This window comes from Amphiura filiformis, chromosome 12 (genome assembly GCF_039555335.1).
Source record: "Amphiura filiformis chromosome 12, Afil_fr2py, whole genome shotgun sequence".
NCBI lineage: Eukaryota > Metazoa > Echinodermata > Ophiuroidea > Amphilepidida > Amphiuridae > Amphiura > Amphiura filiformis.
Window position 1 is genome coordinate 54,302,204 of NC_092639.1, and position 24,721 is coordinate 54,326,924.

General features: G+C 40.1%; 1 protein-coding gene across 1 annotated transcript in view; it reads right to left on the bottom strand.

Moving 5' to 3' along the window:
- Positions 1-259: 259 nt before the first annotated feature.
- LOC140166917 (uncharacterized) overlaps positions 260-24,721 on the bottom strand; it is a 37,264-nt gene continuing 12,802 nt past the window's right edge. Inside the window, exons 2-6 of the mRNA XM_072190403.1 lie at positions 15,431-15,681; positions 13,311-13,616; positions 12,649-13,279; positions 5,761-12,581; positions 260-4,543 (exon numbers count right to left, since the gene is read on the bottom strand). Of these exons, the coding sequence (XP_072046504.1) occupies positions 4,482-4,543; positions 5,761-12,581; positions 12,649-13,279; positions 13,311-13,616; positions 15,431-15,665 (8,055 nt within the window). The 5' untranslated portion in view covers positions 15,666-15,681 and the 3' untranslated portion in view covers positions 260-4,481. The remainder of the gene's footprint in view (positions 4,544-5,760; positions 12,582-12,648; positions 13,280-13,310; positions 13,617-15,430; positions 15,682-24,721) is intronic.

Here is a 24,721-nt window from a genome sequence, read left to right on the forward strand (position 1 = left end):
AAATGATTAAAAATTAATATTTTTGATATTTAACAGTACTGAAGTAAACTTTATAAATCTGATGATTTATACTTAAAGTGTATGTAGGTGGGATGAAAAGCTGATGATCAATTGAAAATTTTGACCTTTCGTATTGAAGATATGGATTTTTCCCCCCAAAACACCAAAAAAATTAGGTCTTTTATATATCAAAATGTGAAAAATATCAAATTTTAATAATTTGTCATAAAATTTGTATTATATCGTGAATTTCAAAAATGAAAATTATTTGATATCAGAAAGACATTCTTCATATTCAGAATGCAATTCGATATGTCTGATGTGCTCTCATGTCCCACAAAAAATACTGTCGAAACGCTCATTCCAGATCCCTTAAGTATAAGCGTACAAACCAAGAGCAATGCCATACCATGTACAAATACTGATTACATTTCTTGTATATTCTCGACTCTATTATGTATTGCTCTTTAGACCCCACTTTGTTTTTTAGCAGTATTCGCCGGCGAAGTGATGTAATAATTGGATTAACTACCAAAGCTATAGGGTAAAACAATTTTTGAATATACCGCACTTCACTAGTACGTTCATGCGGTACCTCTGCATTGAACCATATCATGCATCATGCTGATCACTCACACCAGTAAGATTAGTATCTTTGAAAAGAACGTTACTGTATTCAATCTATAATTGCAGACATGCACAGGTGATGAGTGCAACCTGCTTGTAGTGCAACGCGATATATTAAACAATTTTTTACCCTATTGTTTATGGTAGTTAATCTGATTATTACATCACTTTGCCAGTGAATAGGGTGATTGCACGAAAGGCATTAGTTCAAATCATCCTCCAGAAGACATGCAAATGCACGGAGTATTAAAGAATCAATACCACTTTAACAGATGATTGGTATTGTACTCTATAGATTTGTATGTCTTCTGGAGGACGATTTGAACTAATGACCTTCCGTGCAACCGCCCTATTGTAACTAAAATTGTCCACTAGGCTTCCTGAGGCAGTGATATCAGTTCTTTGTTGCAATGATTTCACCCGTGTCCACATACACTCCCTTTGATCGCGTGTGTAAACATTCCAGTTGTTTCAAATCAGTGCACATGATTTCATATTGCACGCACTAACATCACTAACTTAAGGAAGCCAAATAAACAATAGTAAAGGTCCGTTCATACTATACTGCAATTGCTTTGTGATGCGGTGCGTTGCCGATATATCGATTATTAACTCAGCGCAACTCAGTGCATTTCCAATTTAAAATGTATTTAACTTATAATTGCAATACCGCAATGCAGTATAATGCAGTGCGGCAACGCAACTCACCGCAAAGCAATTGCAGCGTAGTATAAACGGACTTGAACATTTTGTATAGCTTCAATGTTTTTAGTTTATGCAAATATAAACAGTTGAACATGGCAACATGCAATAGGAATTATATTGGTGCTGATCATATCATGGTAGTGTATTTCACAAAGCCTTGATGCTCTCTTTCTTATGCCTGATTTACAAACACAAACCCCTATAAAGCAATAGTAAGATTGATTGCAAGTCCCTGGGCCGAGAGACATTCACTTCAAAAAGTGATTTTTAAGTAGTAACAATGCAAAAAAAAAACCACCAGTTCATTACATAATTGAGGAATTCAGAAGTTTTATGCAGAAAAGTGGAGTACACTTATGGTAAATTATATGGAAGAAAAAACATTCAGAAGTCCATCAGCCAGCTTTGGACCCATATACATTCTAAACATTTGATTATAAAACAAGATATAAAATTTCATTTCATTGAACCAAAAAATATTGGATTCCAAATGTTTGAATTGTTTCAAATTTTGCCCAATTTTGTGCCTAATTTTGCATTTTTCTCAAAAATTACAGCGCATGGGGACAAGTAAGATACCGTATGTATATTATAGGGGCAAGGAATACAACTACTGCACTGGAAATTTTATTTCAGCACAGACAACAGTTGTGGAGTTACAGTCAAAAATGAGGGAAAACCACTATTTGATCAATAAATCAATACCGGTAACTACTTGGTTTGAGTTGCTGAATTTTCAGTCCAGTAGTTGTGGTCCTTGCCCCTATAATATACATATCTTACTTGTCACCAATGTGATATAATTTTTGAGAAAAATGCAAAAATAGGCAAAAAATTGGCCAGGGTGTAGTACCCCCTTAAATTCAAAAGTTCTAGTACATTTAAAGCAAGTAAACATAAAATGTATCTATTTACCAGATTGCATTATTCCCAAATCTGCAAGAATTCACAATTATATCAGGTGTGACTCCTTATGTTAGTCTTCTACCTGTGTAGCATACAATACATTCCAAAAATTGCCCTGCGTGTATAAATGTTTAGTGAAATTGGGAGTGTACATGCCCAACTGTTAAAATAATGTGACTGTCCACCACAAATGAGCCCAGAAGTTGGCCCTTTGTAAAATTGAGATTTTTACAGAGTTGAAAAGATCATACATGAAGCTTCAAAATGACACTTCAACCAACTTTGTACGATATCCTGAAATGCAGTTACATTGATGAAAACTGCATTTAAAGTTATCAAAATTCTATTATTTCAGTTGAAACCAATTCCATAAAATTATATTTTTTTGTATAGCTCTGTAACTTTGTAGCTGTATAAGAGAAGTATGAAATATTTCAAATCTGTGAAAATCTAATTTGAATATTTTGCACTGTAGCTCGAAATCAATTTTGAAGACTTCTAGGCTCATTTTGTGGTGAATAGTCACATTGTAAATTGATGCTACCAATACTATTGTGTTTTGAAACAAATTGATGTTAGAATCACAAGCACATAAGATTAATTTATCACTTTATAATTCTGGGGCTCCATGCATGAACCTGATATCCCACAATTTTTGAGTTAGAGTCATGGACGTGTAGAGTAACACTATATCTATCTTTGCTAATAAAACCCCAACAACCTGGATAACCAAACTTTTTAGCTATACAGAGCAGTATTATTTTTCTCAAATAGGTTTATGCACAGAGTAAAAACTTTGGGATATCAGGTTCATGCATGGGGCTACAGATATTATATCACTGGTCCCTTTTTGATATTACAACACAGATATTGCAATTTGACCAATGACCAACCGATTGTGTTTTGCAACTTCGGGAAAAAATGGTTTGATGTTCATTGGTAAAAATATGAATTGCTATGTGGTTTGCAAGTTCAACTGATGTATAATTTCAGCCTTTGGTAAAAGAACTGCCTCTTTACCATCTTTACACTTCCTATTCCAAGTCCCCATTATGCTGACATCACAGGTATATGCCCTTATATGCTCTTACTTGTGAGATATTTATCTATGTTATTACTTTTGTCCACGTCTAAATGTCCACTCCCATCATCAAATTACAGCATATAGACCACTTGACATGTCATTGCCTGGCATGTTGACATGTCATTGCCCGGCAGTATGCGCATGAATTATGGCAATTTCCATTGTTCTTTGCCCTGGGCATATGCATTTTAATTTTTTTAATCGCCCACCACATTTCATATAGTCAAGAAAACCATTGAACAGTGTAGCGATTCATTCAAGCATATCGATAGACCAGTCCCTAGCCTTTGTTGAAGTGGTTTATACAGCATATCAGGGTTATAGTCCACTTGGCTAAATAAGTTGGCTTCCTGGGGGCAGTGATATCAGTACTTTGTCGCTGTTACTTTGCATGCGTACAGATAAACTGCTTTGAATTGTGCATGTAAACATGCCGGTTCTTCGAGTCATTGCACGGTGACACAATTTAGTACAGCCCCCACTGGAGCATGCACTTGACTAAAGTAGTTGATAACAACCCCATTTGTGAGTCACCAATTATTGATCGGGTACAAATTAATATCACACTACTATTACTGCATCTTGTTTTCAATTCTTCTACTAATACACTATATCTAGCTAAACCTTTTCTCAAAGAACAGCTTAACAAAAATGCTAAACAAAAACAAACAAACCTATGATTTATAGGTACAGCACATTGCAACGTATCAAGTAATACTACGGCCCTACCTATGGGCCACATGCATGTCAATGCAGCATTTGTATATACACAATATATTTATATATATATAATAGTAGTTCATGGAATACTGGCAGCCCAAAATATTTCATCAAAATCATCCCACATGATGTGTCTCTCTTCAATCATCAATATCATCCTCCATTATATTCACAAATTCAACACTTGTTGAACACAAGTTGAACACAGAGTTACCTCCAACACATCCACAATAAATTTAATTTCCAGCGACATCCCATCAAGGCTTGAGGGTGTTTCCGCAACAAACTGGAAAGAAAATGCCGATTGTCTTTGCAATCATTTGTTCAGTTTCACCAGCATCAATATAATATATACCACGATTTGTGGAAGTAGACCATCTTGTCATAATTATATCTTGTTCAAAGAGCAAGTTCATAAAATTGATGCTAGGCTCACATCTCACTTCTGGTTATTTTTCTTTCCCCGTTTGTATGACGGTACTGGTCCATAGTATGTGTCAGCTGAAACAACAAAAAAACATGGTAAATCAGCTTGAGTTTAGTAGCTTATTTGTGATGCACTGTATTCAACCTGTCACATGGGCATATTTTATAATATTTCCATAAAAATAGATTTTGTATTTCTTTTACACAAAATGTTGGTCTTTACTGTCAGAAATGTCTCCTAATTTTGAGCCGAACAACTGAGGTAAAGTGAAGAAACTTTCAATTTACTTTAATGCACTTCACCCAGTTGATCATGATTGAGGTCGGTCCTGGTGATGTCGTCGGCCACAACACATAGTGGCGTACATGCAGAAAAAATGCAAAATATGTTTCCGAGAAAAACCTGTTTAAAGGATATGCTACTAAATAACATAGTAGCAGTACTCCTTCAATTGATTTTTGTTTTCGTACATATTTTGTACCTCACATTGAGGCCTGTGCCAAAACAATCTAATTCCTAAGTTTTGAGGTAGATAGCACTAGCCGTTTTAATATTAGAAGTAAAAATGTGTTACACAATGGCCCATAGAACGATATGTGTGGTATACCACAATTGGGGATGAGGCAATCACATTTTCATTCATAACATCTAAACGGAATATAATTTGGGCCTAAAATTTCACTGGGGTTATGAGAAAAAATGAGCTTTCTTCCGATGCCAAAATCTCCATTTTGATAGCAAAAAGTGGGGGGATGAGACTGTCGATAAGGTCACCCACTATGTGTAACAGAAGATTTGGGGATTTCGGCACGTTTTTGCAAGTACGCCACTATGTGATACAGAGCATATTGCGATTTCCAGACGTACGTCCCATACACCCGTGCATCTACTCAAAATCACTCACATGTGACAAGATTATGTAAGCAAATATTTATCTATTTAAATGCAACTGTATTCAATGGCAGAAAGTTGTGAAGAAAATTAAATTTCCAACAACTTCATATCAGAATTTCAACACAGATATGGCTTTTTTTTTGCGGCACCAAAAGACAGGGACGGGCGGGTTACAGCCTACAGGAAACCTGAATTTATTTTATTTTGGCCCAATTTAGCAACTGTAATGGCTTTCAAATGTCAGTTTTTAGTTTAGTCACATCATAATGGCATGATGGAAATTTCAGCAATTCACTCACTTTTTCATTGAAAAAACTATGGGGGTCATTTTTTATGATGGAGCATTTACTAGGAACAATAGTAAAATTGAAAAGTGAAAAAAGAAAATGACACTTACAAGTACTTTTCCCAACTGATCTAGTGCTACGTTTTCTAGTGTTGGGAGCATCTGGTGATGGGTCTCTCTCTCCTCTGCGGCTGCTCCTTGTTGACAGCGATGTTTCATCTCTATCTCTGCTTCTCAGTGAAAATTCCGCTGGCGACCTCCTCTCCGGAGCGCTTCCTTTCTCAGTTGACTCTGGTCTCTGCCGAAGTGTCCTTGTTGGTCGTTCATGCTCCTTTTCTGACGACCTTGTAGTTGCACCTTTTTCTGAGTCCGTTTCTTTGGTAGTACTGCTTCCGCTGGATGATCTTGTTCTGACGTGGTGGGATGTTATGGATTCACTCTCCTTCTTTGAACTATCTGTTCTGGACTCTGTAGACCTTCTTACTCCTGGAGATTTCAGTGTCTGTGGTTTAAGGGTTGAATCTTGCTTTTGACCGACATTAGGGGATGCACTACGTAATGACTGACTAGGGGGTTGATCATTTGTTTGAAGTCTTGAATCTTCTTTCTGCTGTTTGGAAGGTCTATCATCTTCTGTATCTCCGCTGTGAGATCTCTTTCGAAATCTAGTATCAATTTCAGACATTGCTAACTGTGAAGTCTCATGAGTTGTTGTGCTAATAGAACCTGTAGGCACTTCAGATTCAGGTTTGGCAGGTAAATGCGATTTACTTCGGTAGAAATCAGACACGGAAACACCTGCTCCGGGTCCACCTGTGGCTTCACTGGACACAGCTGGAAAAGATGGTACAGGTTGTTGGGTCTCCCCTGGTAACTTCTGCATAGGTCTGATTGCACTTGCTGGTCTGGCCACTATAGGTTCTAGTGGTATGGTTGATACGTCTGTAGCACTCTGTGGAATTTGTTTATCCTTTGGTAAGGAAATCGTCACTTGTGATGGCTTATTTGCCAACTCTTTTGGAGAATAATCTAGACTTGGCAGTGTTGACTTCAGGCTGGTGGGCATCGGGGACGGTATCTGAGGCTTAAGTACCGGAGCGGATGAAAGCATGGATGGTTTTGTAATATAACTTTGTGACGTATTGGTTGAAGAGGCTGTTGATGGCTTTGGTACACTCATAATACTTTGAGGTACCAGCTTGGGTGGCTCTCCTGGTGATCTTGGCGACTTGGGAGCTGACATCGATTTGACCCTCAACGTATCAGGCTGCTGTTGCAATTTAGGAAGTGTCGGAGCGACATCCTGAAGATCACCTGGAGCTGCAGCAGGTACATCTGAACTTTGTGGAATATCATTTTCATTAGGTTTAGCAGCCACACTTTGACTTGAACTCTGTTTCAATGCTTCTATCGCTGTGTCCGATGGTGATGGAATCATCTGAGTGTCAACTTGAGCCGCTCCGGATGTTGCATTCTGCTGTGCTCCACCCGAGATTGGATCCATATCTTCCAACATTCCAGGAAGACCTTGCGAATTATCCAAGACTGGTGAGATGCTAGGTATGACACAAGTACCGCTTGCAGCAGTCTTTGCCATAGAACTAAGAAGGGCACTAGCACTGGAGAATCCTGATCCGGTCCCTGGGGACACATTGCCAGATGGAGAGATACTTTGTCCTGGAGGGCCTGCTTCTGGAGAGTGTTTGCCTTCACTTGCACTTGGTAATGATGTTGAATCTGTAGAGACTGAGCTTGCCGTTGGAGCCGTTGAAGGAATGTGGTGCTGCGCTGCAACAGGAGAAACATTACCAATGTTAGAGATTAACTGTTTAGTCATACTCAGCCGTGATCCTTGAGCAACTGCTGTCCCTGTTTCATGTTGTTGCACATTCATCTGGCCTTGTAAACTGGCAGGAACAGGTGCTGTTCTTACTTGTGGGTTTGAAGAAGAAGACACTGCTGAGTAGTATGCCCTGGATGCTTCCGGAATACTCTGATTGACACTGTGTGTAGCAATACTTGAGTAGGCCATGGTAGTAGAAGTGCTGGACTGAAGGTTTGTTATTGGATGTGTTGCAGATGCAGTAGTAGAAGGTCCAGTGTTACCACTGCCTTCGGATAGGCTGGTTGGTGAAGTACCTCCAAATGGTCCAGAAATTGTGTCCTTAATCGCAGACGTCAGCAGAGGAAGGATTGGAGCCTTGGGTTTGGGCGCAGGTCCCTCTGCACTTCCTAACAGAGCCATAATAGCTTTTGGATCTTTCACTGCTGTATGCAACCCTGGACCTGAGGGCATTTGTTGTTGCTGAATACTGGTAGGAGCAGCACTCGTTGGTGCCCGTGTGGATGGCGCTGGATGTGCTGTTGACACATTGGGTATAGTACTTGCATTTTGCTGCTGTTGCATTCCTGTTACCGGACATGTGCCTGTGGCAACTCCTTCCCTTGCACCTTGAATTTTGCCTTTCATAGGACATGCATCTGGGTGAATTTCACTAAGCAATGCTTTCAACCTTGAATCGTCATCTTTCTTGCTGTCCTCAGTTTGTTTCTGCTGTTGTAATTGAAGTTGTTGCTGTTGTAGTAGATGTTGCTGCTGTAGCTGATGTAGCTGCTGCTGCTGTAGCTGTTGCTGCAGAGCAGCTTCTCCCTTAGGCGATCCAGAGCGTGCTTTTTTAGGCTGCTGCTGCGTAGTAAGTTTATGCATGAATGATATCCCATCTGCAGTGAGCGCTCTGGGTGCTGTACCAGAGCTGATAGACCTCTGGATGTCTACACCCATGAAAGCTAACCTTTGAATATCTTGAGCAAAGGTTTCAGCATCTGGCAGGGGTGGTACGGACTGCAAACCCTGGTGAGAAGGGTTAGGAATTCTCACTTCCGGTAGTTTTGGTGCATGGCCTGGTTGTGCTACTTGTTGGTGCTGTAATTCAACCTGCTGGCCTTGCTGCAACATAGATGGTGTTATACCAGTTAGAGATTGAAATGATTCACCCAAGCTTGCATTATTAGTTACATGATCAACTGTAACAGCTTTCCCAAATTGTTCTGGTTTGGGTGTGGGCAGCAACTGGCCATCCATTTGCATGCCAGGATGAAAGCTAGGTCTCTGTGAGTTCATTTTTGGATCAAAAGCAGTGGTTGCACTTGAGGTCATCTGCATGGCTTGCTGATTCATTATTCCTGTTTCCGGATGTTGCAGCTGCTGTTGCTGCAGCTGCTGTAGCTGTTGTTGCTGTAACTGTTGTAGCTGTTGCTGCATATGAACACTAGTTGGAATGTGAGGTGCAGAAGTACTTGATGGGAATGATGCTGAAACAACTGGAGAAGCCTGCTTTCTGCCACCAGCTTGTGCATTTGGATGGCTAAGATATGCAGCATGGTTACTTGTTGTAGGTACCATGCCAGGAGTAACTCCATATGGGAATGACTGTGGATGAGACAACTGCATAGGTCCAGTGTGCTGGCTTTGTGGTGATGGAGTTCCTCTTGGTGATGCACCTCTAGGTGATCTAGGTGAGGCCACTCTTGGGGAAGACGACCTTGACGACGGTCCTTTTGGAGCTGGCGAAGGAATTCTTGGTGAACCTGTCCTTGGCGAAGCAGGTGAAGCTGCTCCCCTTGGTGATGGTATTCTTGGTGATGCTACTCTGGCAGCACCAGGTGATGCTCTTCCAACAGTAGGCTTCGATAGGAGCTCCTCATGTGGACCCGAATCTCGCCGTGCTTCCATGGCAATTTTGGCTGCAGCAGCCATAACGTCTCGTTCTTCCTCAGTCATACTTGCAAGTGCCGTTTCTTCATCAAAGGATGGATCATTTGCATCTGGTAATCCTTCAAGTTGTTCATGCAACAGTGCTCTCTGCTGTGCGGACTCTCTCCCACCGCGCCCACGGCCTCGACCTCTGCCCCTCCCTCTTGGTGGTCTTTCTGGTTTGGTGAAGGTAGTGACAGGAATGGTTCCTCCTTGGAACATACTTGCAGTGGTACCTTGGAATTGACTCTGCATTCCACCAACCTGAGATGGCTGGTCACCAGGTGGCTTTGTACTTGCAGTCATAGTTGATCCAGGTGTGCCAGGCCTGGTTGTGGCACTCTGTTGTAACATTTCTGCGGATGATGGCGAATGACCCAAAACAGGTTGCTGAGGTCCTTGTGTACTAGTAGTGGTGGGTTGGCTTGTGCCAGTAGTTAGTGGTCTTACTGGATGGTCCATACCTGCTTGCATTGCCATATGAGTGAGGTTTGCAAGCTGCTGTTGCTGTTGATGTAGTGGCCCTGAAAGAGCTGTCACAACTTTGGGTTTAGTACTTGATGGTGGTGCAGTGGTTGTTGTTGTTGCACTAAGTGTAGATGGCTGATTTGACTGCTGGCTGGTTTGGGCTTGTGCCGACGACACATTAGGTTGTGTGGTCATCTGCCCTGCTTGAGACTGTGGCGGTCTGGGATAGTTTGGCGGTTGACTGGCCTGAGACGTCATCTGTCCCATTTGAGCTGTTGATATTTGACCTGGTATTTTACTCATTTGTGTCGACATTTGACCTGCTTGAGTTGACATCTGCCCTGGAATTTGACCTGCTTGAGTAGACATCTGACCTGGTATTTGACCTGCTTGGGTGGCCATCTGTCCAGCTTGGGTTGACATTAATCCACCTTGAGATACCATCTGACCTGACACTTGCTTGGCACGGGTTGTGGTAAGTCCCGCCTGAGTTGACATTTGACCTAGCATCTGACCTGCTTGACTTGTCATCTGCCCTTGATGCTGTTGCATTTGACCAAAATTAGCAGCCATTTGTTCAAACTGGGCTATTTGATTGCCTGCTTGACTGTTTGGAGGTCTACCCTGCATCTGATTCAGCTGAGCTTGCATCATTTGATTTGGTGTCTGGAACCTTTGCCCAGATTGAGAAGGAAACCTCTGACCTGTCTGAGCCATCCTCTGATGTGGTGATTGAAGAGCCATCTGTCTGATCATTTGCCCTGGATTCATGCCCATCTGACCTGCTGCTTGTTGAAAGTGCCCTTGATTTCCATACGGAGACTGCATACGGTTGGCCTGACCTTGATGATGTAACCGTTGCCCCGTAAACTGCATCCTTTGTTGTCCCATCTGCATCTGGTTGCCCTGAGGATTCATCTTTTGCCCCATATGGGATCCCATCGGCCCTCCAAGTGCCATCATAGGATTTTGCTGCTGCTGTTGCTGCTGCTGCTGTTGCTGCTGCTGCTGTTGCTGCTGCTGCAACATCTGATTCATTTGAGGTGATCTTTGACCATGCTGCAACATGATCTGATTCTGGTGCATTTGCTGCATTTGATTTGAATGTTGAGGCATCTGGAATCTTTGTGGTGGCACTCTCTGACCCAACTGCATCATCTGCTGCTGCCCTGGGTGTCCAGCCACCTGGCCAGCTTGTGACATGGCTTGCATTGGATACCTCTGTATTTGTGATGGATGCATTCCGCCCTGCTGATTCGGTATTCCTTGTTGAACTGCAGCAGCCATCTGCCCTTGTTGTTGCTGCATACCCTGTTGCGACATTCCCGGATGTCCAGCTTGCTGCTGCTGCTGGCCTGGGTGGCTAGGCATCTGTCCTGCAAGTGCTTGCAGTCCTGCTTGAGTCTGAACTAGATTTGCTTGAGACATCATTGCAAGTGCCTGTGTCGAGACCTGCTGTGCTTGAGATAACTGTGCCCCAGCCATTCCTGCCTGAGGATGGAGTTGCTGCTGTGTACTCATTTGTGCTTGTGTCATTTGAGACGTGGCTAACATATTTGCCTGTGATGACTGCATTAGGGCAGCCTGGCTGGTCATTGAGGCCTGACTGGTCATCGCAGACTGACTGGTCATCGGTGACTTACTTGTCATCGGAGACTGGCTGGTCATTAGCGATTGGCTGGTCATAGGAGACTGTGGAAGGCTACCAGGTTGCGGGGTACTTCTTGATGGTTGCTGCAAACTTGCACTAGTAGCCGGCTGAGTCATCTGCTGTTGGTGTGATACTGGGGTTCCTGGTTGACTTGATGCCTGTGTTACTTGCTGCCCTGGTGGAAGCCCTTGTTTGGGCTGTCCCCCTATCTGTTCTGATTGTAGTTGTCCTAATTGCCCTGGTTGTCCCCCTGTCTGTTGTTGCTGTTGACCAGGCTGACTGAGTTGTTGTTGCTGACCTGGCTGACTGAGCTGTTGTTGCTGACCTGGGTGACTGAGCTGTTGCTGACCTGGGTGACTGAGTCGCTGCTGTCCAGCTTGTGGTGCCGATAGTAGACCTTGCTGCTGCTGCTGTTGTCCTGGGAGGCTCCCAGGTTGTCTTGGTTGTGTCCCAAGCTGTCCTGGCTGTGTTCCAGGCTGTCCTGGCTGTGTCCCAGGCTGTCCTGGTTGTGTCCCAGGTTGTCCTGGATGTGTCCCAGGCTGTCCTGGTTGTGTTCCAGGCTGTCCTGGATGTGTCCCAGGCTGTCCTGGTTGTGTCCCAGGTTGTCCTGGACGTGTCCCAGGCTGTCCTTGTTGTGTCCCAGGCTGTCCTGGCTGTGTCCCAGGTGCCCCTGGCACACGTTGGCCAGAGTGTGTCACTTGTGTTATTGCCTGCTGTCCTGCAATTGCCTGCTGCACTTGTAGCTGTTGATTTGGATTCATTGACATCAGTTGTGTCATTGCTAAACTTAAACTCACATTAGGTAGTGTCACATTGGGGTTCAGTATGGATGACACTGTGGACAAAATGGCTGCCTCTGTAAGTGGTTGTCCATTTATGTCTTGTAAATGTCCATTCTGCGATGCCATTGTCGTGGTGGCAGTGTTGATACCTTTACCAGCTTGATTCACAAAGGGAAACTGTGTAGTGGTGATTTCATTCTGCAGCAGGTTCACCAAAAGCGGACTCGTAAGAGCTACGTCCGGCTTTCGCTGCTGCAGCTGCATCAGGATATCTGCGCTTGCTGGAGAGGCGCCGGTGTCTGCCCTGTGCTTTGCAAATGTCTCTGAAGTTGATGTATATCAACAAACGGAACTGACTACCCTGTGGCATTGCGCCTGGAACCGTAGTAGCAGCCGTGTGTGGCACAGATGCTGGCGAAATATTTGGACTAATGGGATTATTCGCAAGACTTGGTGGGAGTGACAGATCGGGCGTTTTGGGGAAATTGTCGGCTCCAGGATCTTCTAATATGTGGGGAAGCTGTGGCACATCAGGGACAGGCAGCAATGGCTGACCCATTGGTGGGCGTGGCGGCTCATTTTTGTCTTTCTTTTTACGTACACGCTTCTTCTTTTTAGGTTTCTGTGCCGGGGGTGGTGCAGGTTGTCTCACGTTAGGCATGTTAAATGGTACCAAATTTGGAATTGGCATTTGACCCCAGATGTTCTGTCTCATTTGATGTTGTCTTTGTTGCTGTTCTTGCATACCACCCCATGGAATCGCAGACACAGCCGGATTTGGTGGTTGCTGTTGTTGCTGTAACACTTGCCCTCCAAACTGTGGTGACGGCAATCCTGGTGTTTGTTGTATCTGATTTGGAACCATCATCGGTCTCATCTGGCTTTGCATATTTTGCAAGCTTTGCATAGGTGGGGCGATTGAACTCTGAGGAGGAACACTTGGTGCAGCAGATCCCATACGATTCTGTTGCATGGCTAAAATTCACTTGAAATCGAGAAGCTGCGCCCGCACCTGGCATTGCTGGTGATGCCGATGACGCCGCTACCATTGGCTGAGTTGCTTCGCTTCTCGCCGCTGGGGTGGCTACCTGCGGCTGTGCCTGTTGATGAGCCTGCCCGCCAGCGGCAGTCACAGGTACCTGAATGACATCACCTTGCTCAATCTGTACACTCAAGATGCCAAGCTGTTGTAGAGCGTGGTCACCGTTTTGTGCTAACTGGCGCAGTCTGATGGCAGCATCTGGGGGAATGTTGAAGGTGACGCGGATGCTGTTCCAAGGTTCAACTTTTGAAATCACCACATCTTTTTGATCTGTATAAAATCAAGACAAAAATGTTCAAGAAACATTAATAAATAGCAAAGATTTGAAAAACCTTCGTGAAAGTTTATCTGTGTGCATGTATAATAAGATTAAAGTTTAAAATTTTGATCCAAACACAAGAAAAATATTCCTACACTGGAATTTTCAGATGGCTACTCCATCTTTCATCAGTGAGACCGAGACTGTGATGTCAAGGAGGCAGTGCAAATCCAAGTCAACAAAGACTAAGGTCTAAGGTCAAGTCTGAGGTCAAAAAGATCACAACCTGATTATAAACATCACAGTCTCAGTCTTGCTGATGAAAGCTGGAGTAGTCATCTGAAAATTCTAAGGTAGGTACTTGTATATTTTTCTTGTTTGGATCAAAAAATTTTAAACTTTGATGGGAGAAACCTGTTCAACAATGCTGGCCAGGTCAATGAAGATCAGTGAAAGATGCTAGATCGCAGGTCTATCTCCCACAATGGGAGATGGAATGCACTTGGTTGTCAGTTGCTTGATTTTGCAGAAGAAAAAATTGAGAAGCTGGGCCAAAAATGTATTGCAGTGTCAGTTAACTTTACAGTGTCAGCAGAGAAGGCCAGTGGAAAACAAGAACCCAAGACAGACCCTGGTACATCAAAGGGCGCTACATTATTAGACTTTGTGAGATTCTGTAAAACACTATAATCCAAGGCATAATTAAAAAGAATTTAAGTCACTGTCAATCAAACTCCCTACGTGTAAAATGAAGATCAATTTGTCTGGTGCCCATCGGCATCGGGGAAAAGGAATTGCAGAAAATGTGAAAAATTTACAAGGGCAAAAAACTTTTCTAGGCATTGTTGACATTGTGCCTTCAGGAAAGAAAGTTTCCTATTACTGAGACCTAACTTTTGAGACGGTTTATATGCAAAATTAACCATAAGGCATGCTGTTTTACTGCCACTTTAAGAAACTGAATCACCGCAGCACTCTTAAACAAATCGACTTTGATTGACAGAGGACGTCAGATGCAAACTAGTTTTTAAATTCGGACTTAAATTATACTCACAAATATTTAAAGGAACTGACAATCCTTTCTTTTATGATCAGAAAATAAGTGCATGTTATGATGCCCGAACATTACCATGAAATGACACTCATCTCATTTACATGGCCTGATCCTTGAAAGTTGTTAGTGTATAGTTGACCGATTTGTGTAGTAAAGTTTAATCTCTCCAACAGTCAATGTGATGCTTTTGTAAGATTTTAATAGCAGAATTTAAGCCTCTTCTTCACATGTGTTCAGGGCCGTCAGCTAGAGGGGGGGTATGGGGGTATGGGGGGCATGGGGGTGACACCCCAATACACAATTTTGTCAGCAAAATTTGACTGCTGTCGGCAAAACCATGTGACTGTCGGCAAATGTAGTCAAAGGTATGTGTGATTGTCGACAAATTGTGAGAGCCATATAACAGATTAATCATGTGTTACGTAATTGTGTTGTTGTAACGTAATAGACCTACTGTGAATGGTATAGTAGTTACTAGTTAAAAAAATTGTTTTGAAAAAAATTTTGACTCCCACCCCCCCACTTTTTAGATTTCTGAGCGCCGTCCTGGCTAAAAAAATTTTGGGTCAACAAATTACAAAAAATTTCCGTCGGCAAACCATACTGTACACCCCCCGAATCATATTGGTCTAGCGATGCCCCTGCATGTGTTTTGTACTGTTTTATGAGCTAATGTGTTACAAAATTATATTTCATATAAAATTTGCATGTGGGGGGTTATTTAGGGTTGAACATCTACAGTTGAAAAAATGTTTCAATCTGAAAGCTCACCTGCTTTTGCTAAGAGAGAGAGGCCATGCTGCATGGATCTCAACTTTTGCTGTAGGTCTACATCGTTGATGTTGCCCTTGCAAGTCACAACCAGTTCGGTGACATCATCTGTGCATGTCAACGGGAGGTCATCGAAGAAACTGGCGATGTCGTTGCCAAGGTCGAAATCGGACAGCAAACTGTCCAGTTGCTCCTTGCAGAAATTGCTGTCGAGGGCTGCCATGTCACTTGCCATGGTCTCGCTGAGTTTACTATAAAAACAATGCAAAGAAATGTATCAAAAGTTTGAAAATAATGGACAGTATTTTAACACAGGTGGAAACAGGCAGACAACAGCCATTGTTCCATCCCTGCTACAGGCACTAGCCCTGTTGGCTGACTTTTTATTATGGATATAATGCACATTTTGTCCAAAAGTATCATCAGTCATGTCATACAACAGATACACAGAAAATAGGATTGGCAGACATAGATTTAATTTTCACCCAAAACAGGTAATTTCTGATCAGGTATTGACAACTTCAGTATTAAACTCTTGAAGATAGCTGCACCAGTAATTTGTCACCCCCTTGCATATGTTTGTAACCTTTCCATGTTCACATCTACGTTCCTAAGTGAATGGAAGAAAGCAAAGGTTACTCCTATATTCAAGGGTGGTGACAAAAGTGATGTCAGCAACTTTAGGCCGATTTCAGTTCTTCCCTGTATTTCAAAGATTTTGGAACGTGCTATACATGATATATTGTATAATTATCTCACATGTAACAATATTTTGAATCCATATCAATCAGGTTTCAGGAAAAATCACAGTACTAACACTGCTCTTCTTTTAGATGTAACAGATCATATTTTCAATAACATAAACAATGGTAAAGTTACAGAGTTCAATTTTCTTAGATTTAAAGAAGGCATTTGACACGGTGAACCATGACCTTCTTATTTCTAAACTTAAATCATATGGTATTAAAGGTAATGCAATCAATTGGTTTGACTCGTATCTTAGTGGTAGATCTCAGGCAGTGAATATAAATTTTACCCTTTCAGATTTTAAGGAAATTTGTATCGGTGTCCCTCAAGGATCAATCTTGGGACCGTTATTATTCAATGTATATTGTTAACTCTCTGCCTGAGTCTGTAAATTCTACCTGTAAGTGTGTAATGTTTGCTGATGATACAACTCTTTTACTTAGTTCATCTGATCCCAATATTCGGCAAAATGATCTTAATGCTAACCTGAATAACATTGCTGATTGGTTCCAGGCTAACCATTTAACTCTAAACATAAAGAAAACTAAACTGATGTTATTTGGAACAAGACAAGCTCTTCACAAGTTTAACAATGTTTCTCTTGTCTATGGAAACTGAACAAATTGAAAGAGTGGAAAAGTATAAATATTTAGGAGTTACCTTTGATTCACATCTATCATGGAATGAACATGTAAATTATTTATCTTCTAACATTTATATCTAAGCGTATAGGAGTTATTCGTAGAGCAAAGCAATACCTTCCTTTGAAAACTATCAAAATGCTTTCGCAAGCCCATGTCTTTCCTCATTTTGACTACTGCAGTTCTGTTTGGTCCAATTTCAGTGTCTGTCACAAAAATGAGCTCCAAATTTTGCATAATAGGCTAGCCCTGATTTTCTCTCTGCAGACATCAGAACTTCAGTAGACAATATGATGAGGGACCTGGACTGGGTTAAACTTAGCTGTAAATGGGAGCATCAATTACTTATTTTAACTTTTAAATGTCTCACACAAATTGCTCCTGAGTATCTTTCTTCTAATTTTACCTTCACTCATTCTACACATTCTAAATGTACAAGGGTCAATCTCAAAACAGCTTGGTTGTTCCAATATGGAAAACCTCTTCTGGAAAGAAAACTTTCCTTTACTGATCTTCAGTTGCTTGGAACAAGCTTAAAGCTTCCTCCCAATCTTTGTATCAATTTTAATTCAATGAGTTTGGGTGGATTCAAAAATGCAATTGGTCTGTAAGTTTTGTATAATATTAATTTGAGCTCAACATTGCTGCATTTTGTTTTGTATCATGTTTGGTTCTTTCATTTTGTATAATATATATTATTTTATTTATTATTTTGTTATTATCATGTTCATGTATTGTATAATAATTATAATCAGGTCTTCCAGGGAGACCAGTACATTTGTATTGATGGAATTTCCTGAATAAATAAATAATCCAATGTACTTTCAGCAAAATGCAAAGTGCCAGATTCCTTAATTGGGCAGGAGTGACAATTGTTTGTAACCTTTTTGGGTGGGTGCGGCGTGCCGCACCCACCCTGTATTCTCTGACTATTGACCTACTTTTTCACATGCCGCAGTGTTGAGAAAATATTCGTGCCGGTTATATTCCAAACACCCACAGAGGTGATAGTTTACGAGAGTTTTGTAATTATTACTTGATTTTGATATGTAAGTAATACGATAAAGTCGTCATAGGCAGTAATGTGTTTGTATTAAAAGAAATAACAAAAATACTTATTTAAGTAATAGAAATACTATTTGGAAATTGCAGCAAGATTTGCAGATGTTTTTATTTGAACAGTACCAGTTCACCAGTTTTGCTAGTTTTCCTAATCTTTGGGCTAAATTAATAGCATCGTGAAGGTCATATATATCATTTTATACTGACAGCTTCAGCATGTAGGCCTATTAAATACAGCTTGTATGTGCATTGTGTTCAGTGTGTACATAGGCTATTTACTTTTCAAATCTTGTGACAAATAGTGCTTGTATAAGGTATTATAGACAAATTATTGCATGTGCACCAGTAGAAATATGAATGAATATTTTATTCCCTGGATTATTTTTGTTGGGACAAAATAATGATATAGTTTGACGCTTTGAAATACAGTTATGTTAATCATAATAAAGTTACAAAGTTAAAAAATAATATCGAAATATTGTAAAATCAAACGTTTCCCCTCATAAGTTGCAATACAACATATTGAGGAAATTGATATGACAGATTTTTAAACTTTGATATGGAAAGATACCCCAACCCTGTTGTCTCACCAGAGAAGATGAGCAGAAGTCTTTCTATCTGATGATAAAAAAAACCTCTAGGTATGATTACGAAAATGTTTTAAATAACTATTATCTACAAAAGTTTTATAACCATGTTTTATATAAAATGTTAACATAAAACGTCTTGTGTTATGATGTGAAGGGTTAATATAAAAACAGGGAAAATCTGTTCCAACTGACCAGCAGAGAACAAAGGATAAGCAATAGATCAAATTAAAATCAGGGAAAATATGACACAACCTCCAATGGGGAATAACAAGCGTATAAGCGTATAAAGTTAAAAACTCTTTTAACTTTGTTTTATACGCTTTTGTGTTATTCCCCTATTGGAAATCGATGTTGTGTCATATTTCCCTGTTTTTAATTGTGAACTTGACTTACTCATTCTTTCATTTCTCTTGACAATTTTTCATTTGCCCACCCTATTCCTTTTAAAGGAATTTTTATTGTTATATTAACTAGAGAAGCATCGATCAGCCTATGTTGTCAGATTACAGATTATTTTTGCTTAGTGATCGGCCAATTCAGAACTAGAACCAGATTATTATAATGACTTACATGAACTGACTCGTGCATTGTGATATGTAATTCACCCCGGAATTCACCTTTGTTTATAATAGCAGTGGGCTATACAGAGGTGAAAACTACTTTTTTTGTCATATGGCTAACTCCATGAAGTTGGGGCACAAAGTGTGACATAAGGGTCAAAATTTCAAAATGACTTAATTCTAAATGTAATGTGTGTTTTAGTTACTTCAACTATCATACTTCAACAAAAAAGTGATCTTTTTACATTGGAAAGTACAGAATTTCTGTGGAAGTGCTTTGTTGTTGTTCAGTAGTCGAGGCAAATATCACGATGCTACATGGACACCATTTTATACTAGCTCTCTCTATTTTAAACATACTGTCCATAACATGTCTTAATAAAATACTTTTTTACGATGTCCTACCATGGCAAATTCGCATAATATTACCAATTACACTATCTTAAATCAGAAACAAAAGTTATGAGGCATCAAAAATGAAGGATGACAGGTAAATCTATTCAAAATTATGTTTGATTTCTTTTTGTATCTAAAATTCACAAGGAATATATTTGCAGCTACCTAGGATGGTTCAGAAAGTATTAGATTCACAGCTGGTAGTTTATTTTGAAACTAGAAGTAAAAAAAACTTGCCTTTGTTGCAAAAATTCAACATAATTCTATCGATGCTACTTGGACACCGTGTCCTGTAGAATCGGTAGGATTGGGAGTTTTGCACAAGAAGTAATCATACTTTGTGGTAAAGTTATTTAAAAATTATGTTTGGGCCTACGGACATTAAAAGTTGTAGAAAAAATAAAACAAGGATACCTAAAAAACTGGTGAATACATAAAACTGACAAAACTGTGTACCGATGCTACATGGACACCGTGTCTGATTTGTATTGAACACATAAATATTTTACAATGTTTGCCTGCCCTCAAAAGTTAATATGTTTAGTTGTTTATCATCTAGTTTCAAAATATAAGAAGAAATTACATAAATTTGAACTGTTTGCTTCCCAATGCTATACTTTGATCACGATGCTACATCCCGATGCTACATGGACACCGCACCATTTTTTCAAAATATTTACTCTTTGGTAAAATAGCAGCTCCTCAAATCAAGTTCCCTTGAAAACTCCTACCCAGTCACATCTTAAAATAAGTCCATTCATGTCAGTGTATGTACTGACCTTGCTGTAAGCAAGTATAATGGTTTGAAATCTCCCGATGCTACACGTGGACACCACAGTGACATTTTCTCATGAAATTTTAAAACGACTGAGAGCTTAGGCACAAATGCTGGTCAAATTTCCTATAAACACGCTTTACATCAATAAAAACACAAAACAAATTGATTTGAATGATACATGTATGTGCTGTGGGTGAGCTGTTATACCGATGCTACACTTATTTTTCTGGACACCGCATGTAGCATCGGGAAGCTCATTTTTGACATCCCATAAATTTTAATTGACTGGTTTCTGTTTTGTTTAAATGTACTTTTTAGTTACTACCAACATTAATTCATGTAATATTATGTAAAACTGTGACTGTTTGATGTTACAATTGAAATTATTTTTATTCCGCATACTTGCTTTTTTTCTGTGTCACGCTTTTTGCCCTAAAAAGTGCTGGACACCAACCACTTAATGGCCCGTAAAAATAAAAATATAATAGGTACAATTTTCAGGTAACTTTTACATGAAAGTTAAACTTCATATCTATTTAGAAAATATCAACTGAGGAGAAAAGGTTCATATACGAAATATTAAACTGCATTTATACTATAAAATTCTCCCAATTTGTAATGTGTCCCAACTTCATGGAATAAGCCATATGATTTTCTAAACAGTTTTTATTTATTCCTTTTACCCTATCTCAATATGAAATGACAAAATTTTTGGCATGGTGTCTGAGAAAAAAAGTGTGCAGCGCCCTCTTGTGTCACCATACCTAATCAGTGTTGAGGGAGTGGATTCGAGTACACAATCCTTCAAAGTAGTCCTTTTCTGGCATGTTGCTATGATTTTGGTGTCTAAATATGTAAATGAGCTCAAAATACCAAATTTTGGAAGTTGCATGAAAATTGGACATTGCGTATTCTTAACAAGAGCACCAATGGCGCTGTGGCTCTGCGCTTTTTGGTGACAGTGAAAGTAATTGTTCTTGGAGTCGATTGTGCAATGTGACAGATCACATTCAATGGGTACATCTGGTTGGTTGGTAGCTATCTCATTTGCAGAGCATACAAGAATACATCAATCAATTTAGGGAATTACTATTTAGCGACATGGATCGAATCTGGTGGAATTGGATAGAAATGGGTCCAAATGGACCGAAACTGATCAAAATGTATCAAAATACATAAGCCAATGTCAAGAATAGTGTTGTCTGAATAAGGTTTTGGCTATAATTAATTAGTGACTGTACCCACCAAGTTTAATACCTATACGACAGTTTATACTAATTTGATCTCAGTTGACCCCAGGTGACCCTGAAATGGCCTTCCAAAACTTTGGCTCTAAATAGTGACTGTACCCACTAGGTTTCATGCATATCCAACAGTTTTTACTCATTTGACCTCAGATAACCCCTGGTGACCCCAAAATGACCTTCCAAAAATGTGACTGCAAATGTTGACTGCATCCACCAAGTTTCATGCCCGTCCAAATGTTTTTACTAATTTGACCTCAGATGACCCCTGGTGACCCGAAATGACCTTCCACAAATTTGACTCCAAATGTTGACTGTACTCACACAGTTTCACACCCATATGACAGCTGTTACTAAATTGACCTCAGATGACCCATGGTGACCCTGGAATGACCTTCCAAACATTTGGCTCTAAATGTTGACTGTACCTACCATGTTTCATGCCCATATAACAGTTTTTACTAAATTGACTTTAAATGACCCCTGCATAACCTCAGGTGACCCTGAAATGACCTTCCCAAAATTTAACTCCAAATGTTGACTGTACCCACCAAGTTTAATGCTCATCCGACAGTTTTTACTAATTTGACCTCAAATGACCCCTAGTGACCCCAAAATGACATTCCAAAAATTTGACTCCAAATGTTGACTGTACCCAAGTTTCATGCCCATCCGACAGTTGTTATTAATTTGACCTCAAATGACCCCTGGTGACCCCAAAATGACCTTCCAAAAATTTGAATCCAAATGTTGACGGTATCACCATGTTTCATGCCCATACAACAGTTTTTACTAATTTGACCTCAGATGACCCCTAGTGACCCCAAATGACCTTCCCAAAATTTGGCTTAATGTTGACTGTATCCACAAAGTTTCATGCCCGTTCAAAAGTTTTTACTAATTTGACCTTAGATGATCCTGGTGACCCGAAATGACCTTCCACAAATTTTACTCCAAATGTTGACTGTACGAGGGCTGTCGAGTGCAGATCCGTCGGAACACGCTTTTCAATACGGAATAAATGCTAACCTCATCATGACATCATCCAAGCAGCAAAGTTCATTTCCCATTGAAAAAGCGTTATCCGACGGATCTGCAGACGACCATTCTGGTACCCACCAAGTTTCATGCCCATACGACAATTGTTACTAATTTGACCTCAGATGGCCCATGGTGACTCTGAAATGACCTTCCAAAAAATTTGACTCTAAATGTTGACTGTACTTAACAAGTTTCAAGCACATATAACAGTTTTTACTAATTTGACCTCAAATCACCCCTGGATGACCTCAGGTGACCCTGAAATGACCTCCCAAAAATTGGGCTCTAAATGGTGACTGTACCCACCAACTGTCATGCCCATCCGACAGTTTTTACTAATTTGACTTCAGATGACCCCTGGTGACCCTGAAATGGCTTAAAAAATTTTGACTCCAAATGTTGACTGTATCCACCAAGTTTCATGCCCTTTTGACAGTTTCTACTAATTTGACCTCAGATGACCCCTGGTGACCCCGAAATGACCTTCCCAAAATTTGGCTTTAAATGTTGACTGCACCCACCAAGTTCCATGCCCATACAACAGTTTTTACTAATTTGACCTCAAATGACCCATGGTGACCCCGAAATGACCTTCCCAAAATTTGGCTCTAACTGTACGGGCAAGTTTCATGCCCATACGATAGTTTTTACTAATTTGACCTCAGATGACCCCTGGTGACCCCAAAATGACCTTCCAAAATTTGACTCCAAATATTGACTGTAGCTACCAAGTTTCATGCCCATCCGACAGTTTTACTAATTTGACCTCGACCCCTGGTGACCCCGAAATGACTTTCCAAAAATTTGACTCCAAATGTTGACTGTAGCTACCAAGTTTCATGCCCATCCGACAGTTTTTATTAATTTGACCTCAGATGACCCCTGGTGACCCCGAAATGACTTTCCAAAAATTTGACTCCTAATGTTGACTGTGTCCACCAAGTTTCATGTCCATCCGACAGTTTTTACTAACTTGACCTCAGATGACCCCGAAATGACCTTCACAAAATTTGGCTATAAATGTTGACGGTACCCACCAAGTTTCATACCCATAGTAGTTTTTACTAATTTGACCTCAGATCACCCCTGGTGACCCCGAATTGACCTTCCAAAATTTGACTCCAAATGTTGACTGTACCCACCCCAGTTTCATGCCCATACGACAGTTGTTACTAATTTCCGGAAGCAATCGGGTCAAATTATTATTATTTTTTTTTGTAACTTTTTTCTGATTGGGGAATATTTTTTTTAAAGTGATTCCCCCCCCGGGCTGTCATTGATTGCTTGACATTCCTTTTGATTTCTCTCAAAAACTTAGTTCATGATTAATATTGTACAGCTAGAGTAAAACATTTAACTTGGCAACTTTCAATCAACATGATCAATGATTTCTGAAACCACTAATTTCAGTCACATTTTAATTCAATAATTATGTACATTTTATTTCAACTTTTCTATTTCTGCCACCCCCTTATGAATTATTCATTCATAACTGTGATGACCTTGGGACCGTCCAATCAGAATCAACATGATCAATCAATGCGCCGTAAGGTCATGACCCTTGTGTGGTGGGTGAAACCAAAATAAACAGTCAAAAATGGCGAGATTGGTCGGCACAGTCGATGTAACATCGACCAAATAAACCGTGGTCTTGAATTTCTTAAAAAGTCCTGGCCTAAAAACTATGTTGTTTTTCAGGAGAAAACATATTAATCTTTGATATTCTTAAGTATAAAATTGTTGGGCAAAGTGGAACATCATTTATTTAGACTGTTTTGCTATAGAAAAATACTGAAAAATTTTCAATTTTATGAAGAGGGTAAATCCCATTGAAAATATAATTTTTCCTCAGAATCATGTCCACAATATGGTTTAATTTACTGTTTTTAACTATATTCTAACAATTAAATCTACAAAGAGCGTGATGAAATACGAACAGCTTGCATGACTTTTCGGTCCGTGTTCAGATAACAGGTGCACTTGACTTGCCAAAGAAAAATAGTGAAATCCGTCTATTTCCGTTATCTTCTCACAACTTAAATTATACAGACCAAAATAATCTCTAGCACACACAGGGAACCAAGCAAAGCGATTGAAATTGCTCGTTTCTCATGACGATTTCGGACTTTTCTTTCATAAAATAACTACTTTCCCCACCTCATTTCAACCCAATATGGAGTGCAATCGATTGAAAAATAACTTTTAGAAAGTTAGAACTCAATTTTAAAAGCA